At 54.3% G+C, this 14,881-nt stretch overlaps 8 protein-coding genes across 8 annotated transcripts; 6 read left to right on the top strand and 2 right to left on the bottom strand.

Annotated features, from left to right (window-relative positions):
* Window positions 1–1,462: 1,462 nt before the first annotated feature.
* Window positions 1,463–3,360, bottom strand: CLAFUR5_09838 (IMP-specific 5'-nucleotidase 1; the record flags this gene model as incomplete). The annotated part of the gene is made up of 7 exons (XM_047908986.1): window positions 1,463–1,585; window positions 1,650–1,981; window positions 2,113–2,310; window positions 2,413–2,541; window positions 2,619–2,776; window positions 2,918–3,207; window positions 3,343–3,360. The coding sequence occupies 7 exons, from the start codon at window positions 3,358–3,360 to the stop codon at window positions 1,463–1,465; spliced, it is 1,248 nt and encodes a 415-aa protein (XP_047764697.1).
* A 281-nt stretch (window positions 3,361–3,641) lies between these two features.
* CLAFUR5_09837 (Mediator of RNA polymerase II transcription subunit 17) lies at window positions 3,642–5,489 on the top strand (the record flags this gene model as incomplete). The annotated part of the gene is made up of 1 exon (XM_047908985.1): window positions 3,642–5,489. One exon carries the CDS (start codon window positions 3,642–3,644, stop codon window positions 5,487–5,489), a length of 1,848 nt encoding a protein of 615 aa, XP_047764712.1.
* A 2,072-nt stretch (window positions 5,490–7,561) lies between these two features.
* CLAFUR5_09836 (uncharacterized protein) lies at window positions 7,562–8,266 on the top strand (the record flags this gene model as incomplete). Its single annotated transcript, XM_047908984.1, has 1 exon — window positions 7,562–8,266. One exon carries the CDS (start codon window positions 7,562–7,564, stop codon window positions 8,264–8,266), a length of 705 nt encoding a protein of 234 aa, XP_047764711.1.
* Window positions 8,267–8,876: 610 nt separating this feature from the next.
* On the top strand, window positions 8,877–10,010 carry CLAFUR5_09835 (Sterol 24-C-methyltransferase; the record flags this gene model as incomplete). The annotated part of the gene is made up of 1 exon (XM_047908983.1): window positions 8,877–10,010. The coding sequence occupies one exon, from the start codon at window positions 8,877–8,879 to the stop codon at window positions 10,008–10,010; it is 1,134 nt and encodes a 377-aa protein (XP_047764710.1).
* Window positions 10,011–10,566: 556 nt separating this feature from the next.
* CLAFUR5_09834 (Mitochondrial zinc maintenance protein 1, mitochondrial) lies at window positions 10,567–10,947 on the bottom strand (the record flags this gene model as incomplete). The annotated part of the gene is made up of 1 exon (XM_047908982.1): window positions 10,567–10,947. The coding sequence occupies one exon, from the start codon at window positions 10,945–10,947 to the stop codon at window positions 10,567–10,569; it is 381 nt and encodes a 126-aa protein (XP_047764709.1).
* Window positions 10,948–11,225: 278 nt separating this feature from the next.
* CLAFUR5_09833 (Pre-mRNA-splicing factor slt11) lies at window positions 11,226–12,401 on the top strand (the record flags this gene model as incomplete). Its single annotated transcript, XM_047908981.1, has 1 exon — window positions 11,226–12,401. One exon carries the CDS (start codon window positions 11,226–11,228, stop codon window positions 12,399–12,401), a length of 1,176 nt encoding a protein of 391 aa, XP_047764708.1.
* Window positions 12,402–12,501: 100 nt separating this feature from the next.
* CLAFUR5_09832 (uncharacterized protein) lies at window positions 12,502–13,346 on the top strand (the record flags this gene model as incomplete). Its single annotated transcript, XM_047908980.1, has 2 exons — window positions 12,502–12,504; window positions 12,738–13,346. The coding sequence occupies 2 exons, from the start codon at window positions 12,502–12,504 to the stop codon at window positions 13,344–13,346; spliced, it is 612 nt and encodes a 203-aa protein (XP_047764707.1).
* Window positions 13,347–13,709: 363 nt separating this feature from the next.
* CLAFUR5_09831 (uncharacterized protein) lies at window positions 13,710–14,190 on the top strand (the record flags this gene model as incomplete). The annotated part of the gene is made up of 2 exons (XM_047908979.1): window positions 13,710–13,859; window positions 13,933–14,190. The coding sequence occupies 2 exons, from the start codon at window positions 13,710–13,712 to the stop codon at window positions 14,188–14,190; spliced, it is 408 nt and encodes a 135-aa protein (XP_047764706.1).
* Between the last annotated feature and the right edge of the window lie 691 nt (window positions 14,191–14,881).

Here is a 14,881-nt window from a genome sequence, read left to right as displayed (position 1 = left end):
AACCACCATCTTCCTCAAACTTTCACGAACACGACACCCAGTCATCCATAGCAACAGCAGAACCTCATACATCCAGGACCGAGCATCATCATTGCTGCAGCCTCTGTCGCGGTCAAGACTGCTAATGCAAGGGTGGTCGAGTGAAGTGTGCTCTTCACGCAGGAACGGCAGCCACAGATCGACCACTACTGCCACCTTGACGAACACTACCTGCATATGCACTTTCGTATTCAATATGACTCGCCAAAACTAACACCACACCTGCCGCGAACTGGTGCAAATCTATGAGATATCCCCGAGGTATTGCTTCGTCGCGGGAGGCGCAGCGAGTCTACCGTTGAGAGCGTGTCGGAAGTGCCTGCTGTAACGAACGCGCTACTTACGCCCCGTGGAGCTGTCTGCTATGTCTCATGCTAAGAAGCAGGGTTTGTTGGCGAAAGGTGGCGGCAACAGATCCGATACCGAGTCAGATTGATGAAACGCCCGGCAGAATGAGAGATAAAGCAGCATGCAAGAACCCTGAAGTCCACGCCGGTGCTGTCCTTCACGAGTCTATCCGCGCTCATTTCTGCCGATACTGGCGTTGTCTAGAGCTGAGGGCCATGTCCAGCGTTTGGAACGGTGAATTGCAGGCACCTACTGGACTGCGAGCATTCAGACAACCACGCAACCACGGCTTGACTCGGCCGGCATCATGCCAACAGTGCATATAACGCCGTGGAGATCAAACCCTGCCGGCAGAAGTCGTGCCCTGCTCTCTTGTGCAAGCCGTGGGCACACCTGGTCAAGGCAGCATAGAGACTATCCAGGCGACTATCAGCGTGCCAGCTTGACAATAAAGCATTGTAGCCCGAAGCCTACAATCTGACATCCTGCCCTGAGTTACGCTCACCACAGCTTTGCTCGAGATCTGCTCGACTATCCGTTGGACGGCACTGGATGGTGCAGTATAACAATTCAATATCGACTTGTGAGATGAGACCACCGGCGAGAATCCTCATCTCGTATTCCCAAAGTCATGCCCACTGCTACATCGGCTCGTGCCGTCGTGCGTTCTATGGTGCTCACTGCTCGTTGATCGCTGCGAACATGCCAAGCGTGTCACTTGGAGTTCTCTACAACGGAAGCAGACCGGAGTGGCGTGCGAGGCGATCATATCCGCAAGTGGGCAGTGCCATCTCAGGTGTCCCTAGCACTGGCAAGGAAGTCTCTCTTACTGTACGATACGAAATCAAGGTGACTTGTCGCGCTGTGTGCTATAGGCTTCCGTGCTATCGCTACGAGCTCCCTCGCGGCACTGTTACCGAGTTACGGGCGTTGGCCAGACTGCCAGTGGACTACCTTTCATGTGATGCTTTCAAAATGCGTACAGGTGATGAAACGCCAACGCGACCACTTGGTGCCAAAGAATTGAAACTTGACATCGGGATCCAATCATTCATCATTCGCTCGGTGTAACCTACTACGGACCGCTGTTGAGGCTATGACTGCGACCTCTCGCTACAGACAACTGCTGGATCTCATCGAGCAACGCGACTGTTTCTCCGGGGTTGGCGATCCACGCAGTGGTACACGCCAAACGAGCCTGATGCACGGATTGTTAGCACAGTCGCACACATGATTGTGGAAGCCAAGAATCGTTCTCGTACCTTGAAGTCATTCGCTCCAGCACTCAGAAACTGATCTCCAACGTGCAAACTCTTCCCACCGTCGATGCCGCCGAAGTACCTCTGACACGCCATCACGCCCCAGGATTTGTCTCCGATGTCGACGAAGACGTCGTTGCCGCCGTTGAAGGCGCAGAATGGAAGGAGCTGGCCGGCTAGCGATAGTTCGAGGATGCGCTGCACGACGAGAACGGTCTCTTCGAGCTGTTCGCGCGCCAACTTCACACCCTTTGGTGGGTATATTCCGACTGCGCGGGACTTCCGTAGCACGGACACTGGCATGCTGAGCGCAGTGATACACTGCTTGAGGGCATCTGCAGGCTGTCAGCCGTGAAGCTCGCAAAACGACAGCTCCAACAAGCTGCGGGCTTGTGACAGTGCGAGCGAGCCGCCAGGAGCTTAGAAGCCGCTCTTCAAGTGGAGAGCGTGTAAGAAGGGTACTCACCTTCTGCTACGTCCAGTAACGCTGTGACGTTCTCTTCTGTCCAGCTGTGCATCTCTGGTAATTTCCACTGCTCGCCTGGCACATACTCCAGTTTGCAATCGACTTTCGGTGCGTAGGCGAACATGAAGTTGGCTTCACCACCCATGACGATCAGCTGGTGGGGTGGTATGTCATTTGCTGCAAGAGCATCGAGGAGGCCTATCAAGATGAATGTATCAGTCCATGTCCAGGGATGTGTATCGGTGGCTTGTATGCCGTCGCTCGGCGGGGAGTATGTCGCCTCGACGCCTCAGTACGCACCATACAGCCGATCGTAGTACTTCTCAGCTTCTGTGTACCCAGCTGCGGTAACTATGCCTATGCGCACACCCTTCTTCATCAGATCTAGGATACGAGGAATGCATGGGTTCTCTGGTGTGAGAGACTCTCCTACAACGAGCGTATTAGCAGTCATCGTAAACACGCAACAGTGGCATAGTTAGTCTCGTTAGTGTGGAGAAGCCTACCATCATCGTATAGGGTGACATCTCCGTCGAACGTCATCAGCTCCAATCTGCTGTTCCTGACTAGCGACATCGCTTGAGCTGTATTCAGAATCAATCTGACATCGTTGAAACTTGGCGCAACGAAACGCCGACTTGAGATGAATCGCCGTTGGTCCTGCCTACTCCAAGCGTTAGCCAGATCGGGCACCCAAGATTACATTCAGTGCTGCGGCAAGATGCACAGTACGAAGCGCCTCTCGACAACTTCACGCTTATCTGAGCCACCCGGCGAATTCTGCCACCTTTCATTCATGACATACCACTCGAATGCATCCTTCATAGGAAGTGCCGTGAAGAACGTTCCAACAGTGGGAACCAGCAATTTGAGCTTCGATCTCGACTCTGTACCTCGCTTCGTATGCGCCAGGTGGTCCGCTATGAGGCCTTCGACATCTCGCATAATCTGAGAGTACCGTTCATGTGCGTTCTGGGCCATTTGAGCCACGGTAGGCTTGTCATCTTCGTGGATGTTGGTGGGTTGGGACAGCAGCACGAAGGGGACCGCTAGGAGGCCTTTGATCCACTCGATGAATTGGTCGCGGCGGTGAGTCTATTTGTGTCAGTCACTCGATGTGGGACCCATTTTTCAAGGTAGTGATTTGGCCTCCATACCTTCAGAGCGTCTGGTAGGAGCGATGGGTTAGTGACGCGCTCTCTTCGTCGACCTGGGACACTCACATTCTACTCGATATCTGGTCGTCATTTTGGCAGTCTACAGCGTTGCAAGAACGCTGATGGCGAAAACTTTCTGCATGTTGATGTTATCTCGTCGGAGTTGGCCGTTGTTTGTCGCGGATCAGGTGGAGCATTGCACACGTGCCTAGCGCGTGCGACCCGCATCGGATCTACCCTCTGCGCTAGCAGGGATTCTGGTGAATGCACCTTCCCACGCTTCCCTTGTTCATCAGTAACACTGTAAGACATGCTGCTGGCAGCTGACAGAGCAATGTCACAACTCCAGGACTCGACTGCACGATAGCGACCATGACCACCTCGTCGCTCAGCTTCAAGCCGTGGGCACGCGACAATGACGATAAAACAGCATTGTCAGAGGTTCTGGCACGCGTCAACTTTGAACGCGGTCACTTTCGCGACATCAACGAGGCGTCCCTGTTGGAGGAGATAGCAGCGGAGGGAGAACATTCATCAAGCGAGGGTGAAGAAGAGGAAGATGACGATCAAGATGAAGTCGAGAGCAACAACAAAAAACAGCAACCTGCGGCGACGAGGGAAGAGCTGTGGGCGAAGAGGCATGAAATGATCAGGCATGCTGGAGATGCACACAACGATATCATGACGGCACTGGACTCGATATCGCTTCTCGAGACGAAGTACCTTCCTGCCCAGGCTCGAGTCACAATGTCTGAGGCGCTCAAGTCAGCTAAGCCTCCGATGGGCTCCATGGGTGTGGATATCTGGGACCCGGCTGTTATGAAGCCCGATCCAGCACGAGTAGCACAGGACAACTTGCTGGCAACCAAAGTCCGGATGGAGGGACTGCAGCAGAGTGCCGATGGTCTGCTTGCGGCTGCTGCTCGATTGCAGAAAGACGTCCGGCAGGAAACAAGCTACTGGGAGGAGATCCTGTCTGTCGCAGACAAGGGATGGAGTATCAGTAGGATGGGCAGCTCCCATATACTCGGTGTTCGTTTCGGGTTCCAAGGCAGTGCGAAGAGATTCGAGAACAGAGACGTTGCTGCTCTCATTGGGACCCCAGATGGTGGTGTTGCACTTGAGCGTGGGGTGGGGACAAAGCCTAAAGCCGTACGAGTGCTCGCGCGAAGGGGAGGCCGCATTGTTGGAAGCTCGAAACTGCCAGTCGTACTCGATGATGAGGAGACGACACTCGAGGCACGCATCCGTCATGCTCGTGACAGTGTCTACGATGAGGAGCTATTCTACGAAATGATCCGTGAGACCAGCGACTTGACCTCCATGGGCGTTCTGGTGCGAGGCTCCACGATCCTCTTCCCAGGATCTGGACAGGACTCCACCCAGCTTGAACTCGAACTGCTACCTCTTGATCAGGACAACTCGCTACCGCTTGACGCTACTTCAGAATCAGACTTCCTCGCTCAGGCCACCCTCGTGACTGCCCGACTTCTCTTGGGCCAGGCACATCGCGACAGGATGAACGAGAAGAAGGACGTTCCACCCCCACTTGGGACCACCGAAGTCAACACGAAGCAACAAGCACTATCTATCCTCCGCACTCTCATGCTCCTATCGCAGCACAAAGCTGCCGTCGACCAGCTCAATGCATATGTAGATAGCATGTGTAAGCTCTTGCGGAAGCTGGGAGCTTCTGCGGAAAGTCAGATGGCACACATGGGCTTACCGGTACCTGCCGACGGCATTGTCAGCACCGAAGCACTCATCACATCACTCACCAGGCCTTTGCTCGCGGAAAGCCACATCTGGCTGATCGTCTCCGATGAAAAGACACTCGATCTCAAACTCGGCATCGAGACATCGAAGGCCAACTCCCTCGGCTCAATCTTTAGCATTCATCCGCCGTCGAGCAAGCGCTTTATCGTGCCCGATATTGATACGCTTTTGGCAGCAGCAAACGACTTTCTGGCTCTGGGGTTGAGTCATGTACTGAAGGAAGAAGCTGGGGCAGGCTGGGAGCTCAACGACCGCGACGGTAGACTGACCCGGCCTGACGCTGAGGATGGGAGGGATGTGCTGTTGTTCGTGGTCGGACACGAGCCGCCGACGATTACGCTTCACGCCAAGACTACTGGTGGCAGAAAGCAGGTCGCATGGAAACTCGACAGTACAGGTGGAGCCAAGAGTTTGAAGGATGTCTGGCAGGATCTACTTGAGTGAAATGTTGTAGCGCTTCTGTTGAATGGGCACCATCATCGTCAAAGCGCCGCATAAGAATGTACCTGGTTTCTCTCGCCTGAACGCCCAGCATCTGTGCTGCTAGTGATCGCCTCGTGTCGCTCAAGTGCCGACTGTGATTGTCAACTCCGGCGAATCCAACCGTAATTCGCTGGCCAAGTATTCCAGCCAGCTTTGATTCCATGGACTCGAGGTATGTATAGCCACGACCCGAATCTCCCTCAGCCGTGGCATTCTTATGGTCACGGCACGGAGACCCACCAGAACCTCTCTGACACCAGCCAGACTCTGCACCTGGACCTGCACCTCCAAACTCCTCGTGTCGCGTGCCAAGAAGGTTCTCTCGAATCTGGCGTCGAGTCTTTCGCAAGCTTCAGTCCAGGATGGGAACGTTCTCCAGCGGTCGCAGTCGAGGGCCCGGTCGTGGAAATGAGTGTAGTAGTAGTCGATCTGCAGCGGTGTTCCACTACGAAGACTCAGAGGATGTCCAGGCTTGAGCCTTGATGGCTATGTTGAGACGCAAGGTAGCTCGAGGAGAGAGCTTCGAGGGCAACGATCAATGTCCTCCGACATACTGCAGTTGCTAGATGTCGCGTGTACGCCTCCTCGCAAGTGTGCACGGCCGTGGCGGTGTGGTGGTATGTGGTGAGCAGCAGCAGCTCTCGTCGGGAAGGTCGAGAAGGCCTGGCATCTTTGGCGATGTATCGTGCGTTGAGCGTGAGTCTGGATGTCTCAATCTGGTGGGTGTGCAGTGTTGGAAGATTCTCGAGCCGGGGTTTAGATCAGTGTTGTGGGAAGTGCGCCGGCGTAGGAACGATTGTTTCCCTCAAGTTTCAGTGTAGGTCATCGTGTTGAGAGGATCACTTGATCGCACAGCAGCTAGGCCAGCTGAGAGAGACATCACCACGGCGCGTGGTATACGGTGTTTTCCACGTTGCTTACAACCACTGAGCCATTAGAAGTGGTTCTCGATGCACAGGACCAGTTTCATGGTTTTGGGGAAAGCACCAGTGGTCTCCACAATGAGCAAACCTGCTGAACCACTGGAGGTCCTTTGCATCGCGTAATAGAAGCACTACGCTCATAGAGCGATTCATATCACAGTCAAGGTTAGATGAACAAGATCACGACTCCCGCATGTTCAGGAAGACGTTTCTCGTCGTAATTTGATCAATGACAGATGTCGTTCTGGACGAGGTGCTACAATCAGTGTGATGTTGTCTAAAATGTGTTTCGAGGCGGCAGAGCCAGTCCTCGTAAAGCGCCGAAGCTCTTTTCTACTGCTAGAGGTTGTGCTCGTCTACTATCCGGCTCGGGCGTAATCTGTTTCCTGTTGCTAGCACTAGCATCGCTATTGCTTAGGTTCAACATCGCTGTAGTTTAGATCCAACATCGCTGTAGTTAAGATCCGTCCCCTTGTTTCCGGGGGAGACCCCCTGGACCCCCCTACCTGCGGCGCTAGCTTATTATAGTAGTAGATGTCGCTCCGCTAGGCTTAATAACCTCGGCTCGAGTGTTCGCAGGCTTACACGTCGATATAGTATTGCGCGGTAGATGTCTAAATCCGTGTTATAGTGTTGACTGCGCACGGCCTCGTAAGCTCGGCGCATGCCGCAGTCTCCACCTACACGGATTTAGCCAATCGCTCGCTACACCGACAAGCGAGCGTTAATTAAGACTCGCTTACGCTCGTCTAATGAACGCTTCGCTTGGTCGGTGCAGCTTCGCCCTTCTAATGATGTGTGATATGGTCCATTGATCCATATTCCAGCTCCTGGTTGTCAATGTATGCTTCGAAAGCATTATGCCGAATACTTTAGCAGATGAGGTCCAGATGCCCCACTTTAGAGCGAACTTCGATTTAGTGTTGCGCCGGCCCTCGCCTGAGGATGTCATCGAAGGATTGCAGCAGTGTGGCAGCACAGTTCAGGGCACACGTGTTGGAAGGAGCTGGAGGATCTGGGAGCTGAAGTCGGAATGCCTACATCGGTCTGTAAGCAAACAAAAAAAAGCGTTGGTACATACCCTGAAAGTCTCCGCCAACACCATCAACCATGCCCATCTCCAGAACCAGCATCATATTCGTCTCCGGCGCCTGGCATACCTCCTTCCACATCCAACCAGTAATCCCACACTTAGAAAAAGCCGGCTATCGGATCATACCATGTACCCTCCCAGCAGCCGGGACCAAAGGCTCCACATACGAGGAAAACTACACTGCGATCCAAAACGCAGCGGAAGAAGAACTCGCCCTCGGCCAGAATGTCGCCCTAATCCTGCACAGCGCCGGTGGAGCCAGTGGCTGTGAAGCCGTCAACCAGCTCCTGGCCAGTCCCGTCAACACTTTCGCAGACAGCATCCAGATCATCTTCCTCGCCTCCTTCATCGCGCATGAACACATCACCAAGCGCTTAATGGAGGAAGGACACATCCGCTTCGACGCGGGGGAAGGTGTCATCTACCATGAGAAGCCGTATGAGGGCTTCTTCAACGATATGGATCGAGAGAAGGCAAGGCCTTTCGTGGAGGCTTTGACGTTCTTTCAGCCGACGCAGGTTGAGTTCTCGTCAGATGTGTGGCAGAAGGTGCCGTTGACGCATGTGGTGTGTGAGAGGGATGAGTCTGTGTTGCCGGAGACGCAGGTGGCGTTGGCGGAGCAGTATGGGATGAAGGTGGTGAGGCTTGATGCGAGGCATGATCCTTTTGTTAGCCAGCCGGAGAAGTTTGTGGAGGTTGTTGATGGGATTCTGAAGGGGTGAGGGGCATGTGAAGTTGCACAGTCAGAGAGAGCTGTGAGCCTCCGGCATCGTGTAGACTGGTACAGGATAGAGTCGAAGATGGTCAGTCGTTGAGTGAATCACGAGCACTTCAGGTCAGCACAGCCCGTGACGCTCCAGCAGCATAGGTTGTCGTTCTGAAAGAGGGCAATGGAAGTTGAACTCTTTCTCCCTTGTTCTTGGCCTCTGCTGGCCCGACCACACCAACTCACTGGACTCGCTTGACTGTATAATGCATTGCATCTGATGACAGCCCTTAGCTTCCGCCCTGCTTTGGCGAATAATGTTCTGGACGAGGGTGTTGACCGAGAATGCGAACTTCGCCTCCTACGCTAGACCTGTTCCTGTCGTGGAGTGGTAAGGGTCTTCTGCGTTTTCCTAACAAAATTATCGAACCACTTGCGCTCAACGTAATTACCCGCCATTGCCTCCTCGCACTCTCGCGTACCACACTCCACTCCAATTCTCCACCTTCACGTCTCCATCGTACGAGAGCATTGTTGTGCAAGGCTATATAGGCAGCGTACATTGACGAAGAAACGACCACGCCAACACATCTCCCTATAACCGACACAGCAACACACCATCCACAATGGGCGCAACACAACTCGAGAAGGAAGACAAGGAGCGCGATGCTGCCTTCAAGGAAGCCCTCCACGGCAAAAGCGCCCAACGAGGCACCTGGTCCGCCATGCTAAGCAAGAACAAGGACGCCCAAAAAGCCGCCGTCGACGAATACTTCAAGCACTGGGACAACAAGGGCCACGAAGACGAGACGGAGGAAACCCGCAAGCAGCGCCGCGACGAGTACGCAACCCTCACCCGCCACTACTACAACCTCGCAACCGACCTGTACGAGTACGGCTGGGCACAATCCTTCCACTTCTGCCGCTTCTCCAAGGGCGAGCCTTTCCGCCAGGCATTGGCTCGACACGAACATTACCTCGCCCTGAAGATGAACCTGCAAGAGGGACAGCGAGTTCTTGATGTGGGATGTGGTGTGGGTGGACCAGCGAGGGAGATTGCCAAGTTCTCTGGTGTGAATATTGTTGGGTTGAACAACAACGATTACCAGATCGAGCGCGCGACACGGTATGCGGAGAAGGAGGGTCTTTCGAATCAGCTCAGCTACGTCAAGGGCGATTTCATGCAGATGAGCTTTCCGGACAACAGCTTCGATGCCGTCTACGCGATTGAGGCGACGGTGCATGCGCCTTCCCTTGAGGGCATCTACAGCGAGATCTTCCGCGTGCTGAAGCCGGGTGGTGTGTTTGGTGTGTACGAGTGGCTCATGACGGACAAGTACAACAACGATGATCTGCACCACCGCGAGATTCGCTTGGGAATTGAGGAAGGTGATGGAATCTCGAACATGGAGAAGATCGAGGTGGCGCTGGAGGCGATGAAGGCAGCTGGCTTCGAGCTGGAAGAGCACGAAGATCTCGCAGACCGACCGGACGAGCTGCCATGGTACTGGCCGTTGTCTGGTGAGCTCAAGTACATGCAGAGCGTGTGGGACTTGCCAACGCTGGTCCGCATGACCCACATCGGTCGTGGTCTGGCGCACAGATTCGTCGGTGGTCTTGAGATGATTGGGCTGGCGCCACGGGGTACGCAGAAGACGGCAGATTCGCTGGCTAAGGCTGCTGATTGCTTGGTCGCGGGTGGTAAGGAGAAGCTGTTCACGCCCATGTACCTTATGGTGGGCAGGAAGCCGGCGAAGTGAGAGCAAGTAGAGCAGGACACAGAGGCGTTTGGTGGGAGTGAAGTGGATTCAGACGTTTCTGAGTGAGACTTGGTAACCCAGCATGGCGTTGAAGTGTGTGTATAGAGTATGGAGTTTTTACATAATCTACAAGTACTCCATTGAAGGAGTTTCACCAATGGCTGCGCTCCCTCTGTTCAATACCGCAGGTGATGCGCCGGCTGCACCATTACCGCTCCGCAGTGCTGTCTCCGTCTGCCTTCTGCTGCTTTCTGGGCGATGTAGTGCCAAAAGACCCTTCAAGCGTGGTCGCTCGGCAGTCTTCTTGTGTCGTGACGGGTCTCTCTCGCAGCGTATTGATTGACAGTTCGCCGGCCTCCGCGTATCTTTCTGGCTGTCAACGAGGCGAGAGCTACCCGATTCATTCGTTGATGATATAACTCTCTCGCTCAAAGTTTCCATCCATCGCGCTCCCGGGAAGGTCCTGCATAAGACCCAGGTCGTGGCTCATCATCTCCTCTCCTCTCTACCTTCATGCCATGCTTCGTTCTCCACAGCTGTCCTCCCCCCCTTCCTCTCAAAAAATCGAATCCTTAATCTCCTTGAAACTCTTCTTCGTCCCCTTTAGCCTTCCAGCCTCATCATTGTCCAACCTCTGCGTATGCTCGTGGATATTCAATTTATACTTCTCCCCGCCCACGTTCCTCCCTTGCACCACATTCTCCCGCAAGATTCGGGTGACGCCTTGCGCGTGCTCGACGGCTTGGCCGGCTTCGAGACCGCCTTCTTTGAGGGTTCTCTTTTCGCGGAATTGGGAGCGTGCGAAGTCGCGGGAGGCGCGCAGGGTGGCTTGGTCGGAGGCGAAGGCTATCTTTGTGGCGCGCAGGAGGGCGCGGTAGGTGCTGAGGATGGCGAAGCGGTTTGTGAGGCGTTCGGCGAAGGTTAGGTGGACGGACATTTTGGTTGGGGGTGGGTGTGTTGATTTTGAGGAGGGATGGAAGTGGAAGGTAGTGGTCACATGTTTGAGATCGAGATCGAGGTTCGGAGCGGAGGTTTCTCCGTGCGACTTCGTTCTTGAGATTTCTCAGCGAGCGATCTCGACAGTCACTTCTAACAACATCGACGGGCGAGATACTGAATATCGTGCTCGCTGTGGTCGCATTCATATCTATCACACATTGGAAACAGACCTGACTGCAAAGCCTGCCCGCGAACCCAGAACCACCACGAGGCAACATGCCACCTCAAATCAAGCAGGACCTGAACAGATCAGGTTGGGAGACGACCGATCTGCCATCCTGCTGCGAGCGATGCCTAGGAGACAACCCATTTACTCAGATGCTCAAAGAGGACTATGGTGAAGCCTGCAAGCTCTGCACACGACCTTTCACTGTCTTCAAATGGAAAGCCGACCGAACATCACGACAAAAGCGAACCGGTATCTGCTTGACTTGCGCGCGACTCAAGAACTGCTGTCAGTGCTGTATGCTAGATCTGGCCTTTGGACTGCCTATCACGATTCGAGATGCTGCGTTGAAGATGGTTGCGCCGGGACCGCAGAGTGAGGTGAACCGAGAATACTTCGCACAGAACAATGAGCGCGAGATTGAAGAGGGCAGAGGACTCGAAGGATACGAAAAAACAGACGAGAAGGCACGCGATCTGCTACGGAGACTCGCCAGTTCAGAACCATACTACAAGAAACAAAGACGGCTAGAAGCTGAAGCGGAGTCGGAAGGTGGACAGAAGCTGCTTGAAGGTGGTTCAAGTGCAGAAGGTGGACACAAACCAGGACCTATCAGAACAGCAGACTCGCGACCAAAGTCACAATATGGCTCAGCATACGGCCCTCCATCTCGAGGCGGAGCAGCACCAAGAGGCGGCAGAGGAGGTGCACGAGGTGGCCGAGGCTTCCCAGGAGGAGCAGCATTACCGATCAAGCCGGAAGATATCGCTCCACCTAGGGACACCAACATCACATCGCTATTCGTCACTGGAGTCGAGGACGACATGCCAGAACACGAAATCCGGTCCCACTTCCAGCAGTACGGTGCACTCCGATCGCTCGTCTGCAGCCATCGATCACATTGCGCATTTGTAAACTACATGGAACGAGAAGGCGCAGAGGCTGCAGCGGCAGCATGTCAGGGAAGAGCAGTGGTGAAGGGCGTACCGTTGAGAGTGCAGTGGGGCAAGCCGAAGCCATTGGACAATATGGATCGCGATCAGAGGATGGAGAATGCTAGAGCTGGCAGGGCCGTGGAGAGCCGGCAGAAGGCGATAGCAGGACCGGCTGGTCAGAAGGCTATTGCTGGTGGATCTGCGCAGGTGGAGGATCTGGATAGTCTTGCTGCTGTTGCTCCGCCGCCTGGTCAGGGTGAGGTGGAGTATGCGGCGATGGCGGGGGAGTAGGAGATTGCATGTGAAGAGTGGGGTGGTCTTGGGGCATGTGAACTTAGCGAGGCGTTCGGCGAAGTGATGGAAGTGAGGTGCATTTTAGATCGGGCATGTGATGGTACGTGCGTTTCCAACGTCACTTGTCGCAGAACCTCTTTCCCCTTTCCTTCCTCGCCACTTTCAACTCACAATCTCAAACCTCTGCACACAACAACCACCACCACCGCGGCTGATCCTTTCCACCAACTCCACAACCACACACAATTCACCACCTCCACAAACGTCCATCACGTATATTCACTGTTGCAAATGAGCTCGAGGTCGCACGAATACTGACCTGATACTTCCAGCATGGCTGCGAGCTCGCGTCTACTTCAATTGCCGGCTGAGCTTCGCAACGCGATCTACGAGTTGGCCTTTACGACCAAACACGATCTCGACGAGAAGGTCGACCTCCTTGCTGCAAAACCTCCTGATGGCAAGGCCCTCCTCGCGACCTGCCGTCAGGTCTATAATGAAGCGTGCGAACTCTACAAGACCAAGTATCGCGAGTTCTGGACCACTAGCAGCTTCGTGGTGACGGTGAACGGGGTACCTGTGCGGAATCAAGTCGCATCGCCGAAGACTGCAGACATCGAGAACATAAGCACGCTCGAGGTCGTACTCGGCTCCTTTGGGCACAGTGATATCCGACAGAGATTCAACATCTATACTCTGGTTGACAAGCGCGGCGGCTGGTGCGTGGACGGACGTGATTACATCTGGGCGGGATACGGTGCTGGGGGCCGTCTGGTCTGCCGCAGGGCATTCACGAAGGAGGAGCTCAGTTACCTATGTTCTCAGGCCGCTAGAAAGCTATCCTTCAGCAAGAGGTTGTGGGACACCTTTGGCGTTCCTGAGGCGGTGTCGGAAACCGACAAGGAGTACAGACCTGCTATCAAGGGGGCTCGAGATGCCTGATATAGATGCAGGGACAACAAACTTGGAGTCGACAGCATGCTGAACGACAGGCTTCGCGGCTGCAGTTGACGCTGTGCAGGGATGATCCCTCAGCGCAGCGCCAACGCCGAAACCATTGCAGATAAGCAGGTGGAGCTGCATGTGATAGCACGTGCTTCGGGACCTCAACTTTGAAGTCACTAAATGCAAACACTTCTTTCAACACTTAACCCCTCCGACTCACACAAACAACAACCTACAGTCGACATCCTTTCTCCGTGGCAATCACCTAGCTCACCTTCCAAAACCACAACACCACCTCTCAGGCACCATCGCCCGTGTGTACAGACTGCTGACCGCAAGAACGCTAACTCGACACGCAGCATGGCACCACCCACGGACTTCCTCGAAAACAGCATGGGCTCACGTCTTTTGTCGCTTCCTGCCGAGCTGCGCAATATCATCTACGAGCTGACCTTCACGACGGACTACGATGACGACGAGAAAATTCGTCATTCGAGGACTTCGCGACATGTGCGCGGATTACTCGATGTTCTTGCTGCTATACTGCTAGATGCTACTCGAGCATAGCTAACACCGTCTGTAGATCGACCTCATCACTACGAAGCCGCCAAGCAAGATGCTTCTCTGTACTTGCCGTCAGATCTACGATGAGGCGCATCTGATCCACAGAACTCAATACCGCAAATTCTGGTCATCCGGCAAATTCCTGCTAGACCTGGGACCAGCGAGATCCGACAACGGCTACACCGTCCGGCTGAGACCAGACGTTGACCACGTAAACAGCTTGCAAATAGAATATATGGCGATGGGCTTTATAATGTTCGACAAAAGGGGTCACTGACGGTACGAAGACGCTTCGTTGAGTGGAAGGGTCTGGTTTGGTTGCGACACCAATGGTAAATGGGAGCAACTCATTGACCCGACCGAGGCCGAGCTGAAGGAGTGCCGCGGTCGCTCGGCGAGGCATACACCTCTCCGTGAGCTGCTGGTGGAGATGTTCGTCGGAGAGGCCAGTGAAGACGGTGACGAGAACGCAGAGTAGTGCTCCAGAGGGATTCGGGAGATCCAGCTGAAATTGGTCGAGCATACTTATTGGACGGTGGCAAGCCTTACGGGTGGTCATGCAATTGCCGGGGCACTTCGAAGCTCGCGGACATAGTGCACACACTTGCAGTAGCCAGAAAAAGTACGTGGGATGCATGGGAGTTTGATAGATCATCCTGCGTCTTGTAGCACAACATCTCGCCTTGCCTCGAGTCGGTTCAGGACACGCCAGATATCACCAGACTATGCCATGTCTGACATCGTACATTACCTGGCCAGTTCTCACACCACGACTTACGCCATGGGTCACACTGTCATGCAGCTCTCTGCAAGTAGGAGTTTTGACGCCCACATGATCCGATCAAACAGTGGGTTCTCACGTCTTTGAGGAGCTCAAAGGTCAATTGAGCGGCTCGAAACATCTCTATGATTGGACGTCGCCACTTGAAGTTGCTTGATCGACTGATGAGGCGGCTGTTGACCTAGTG

Source organism: Fulvia fulva, chromosome 7, assembly GCF_020509005.1.
Source record: "Fulvia fulva chromosome 7, complete sequence".
Lineage (NCBI taxonomy): Eukaryota > Fungi > Ascomycota > Dothideomycetes > Mycosphaerellales > Mycosphaerellaceae > Fulvia > Fulvia fulva.
Note: the sequence above shows the minus strand (reverse complement) of the source record. Positions and strands in the feature narration are given on the sequence as shown.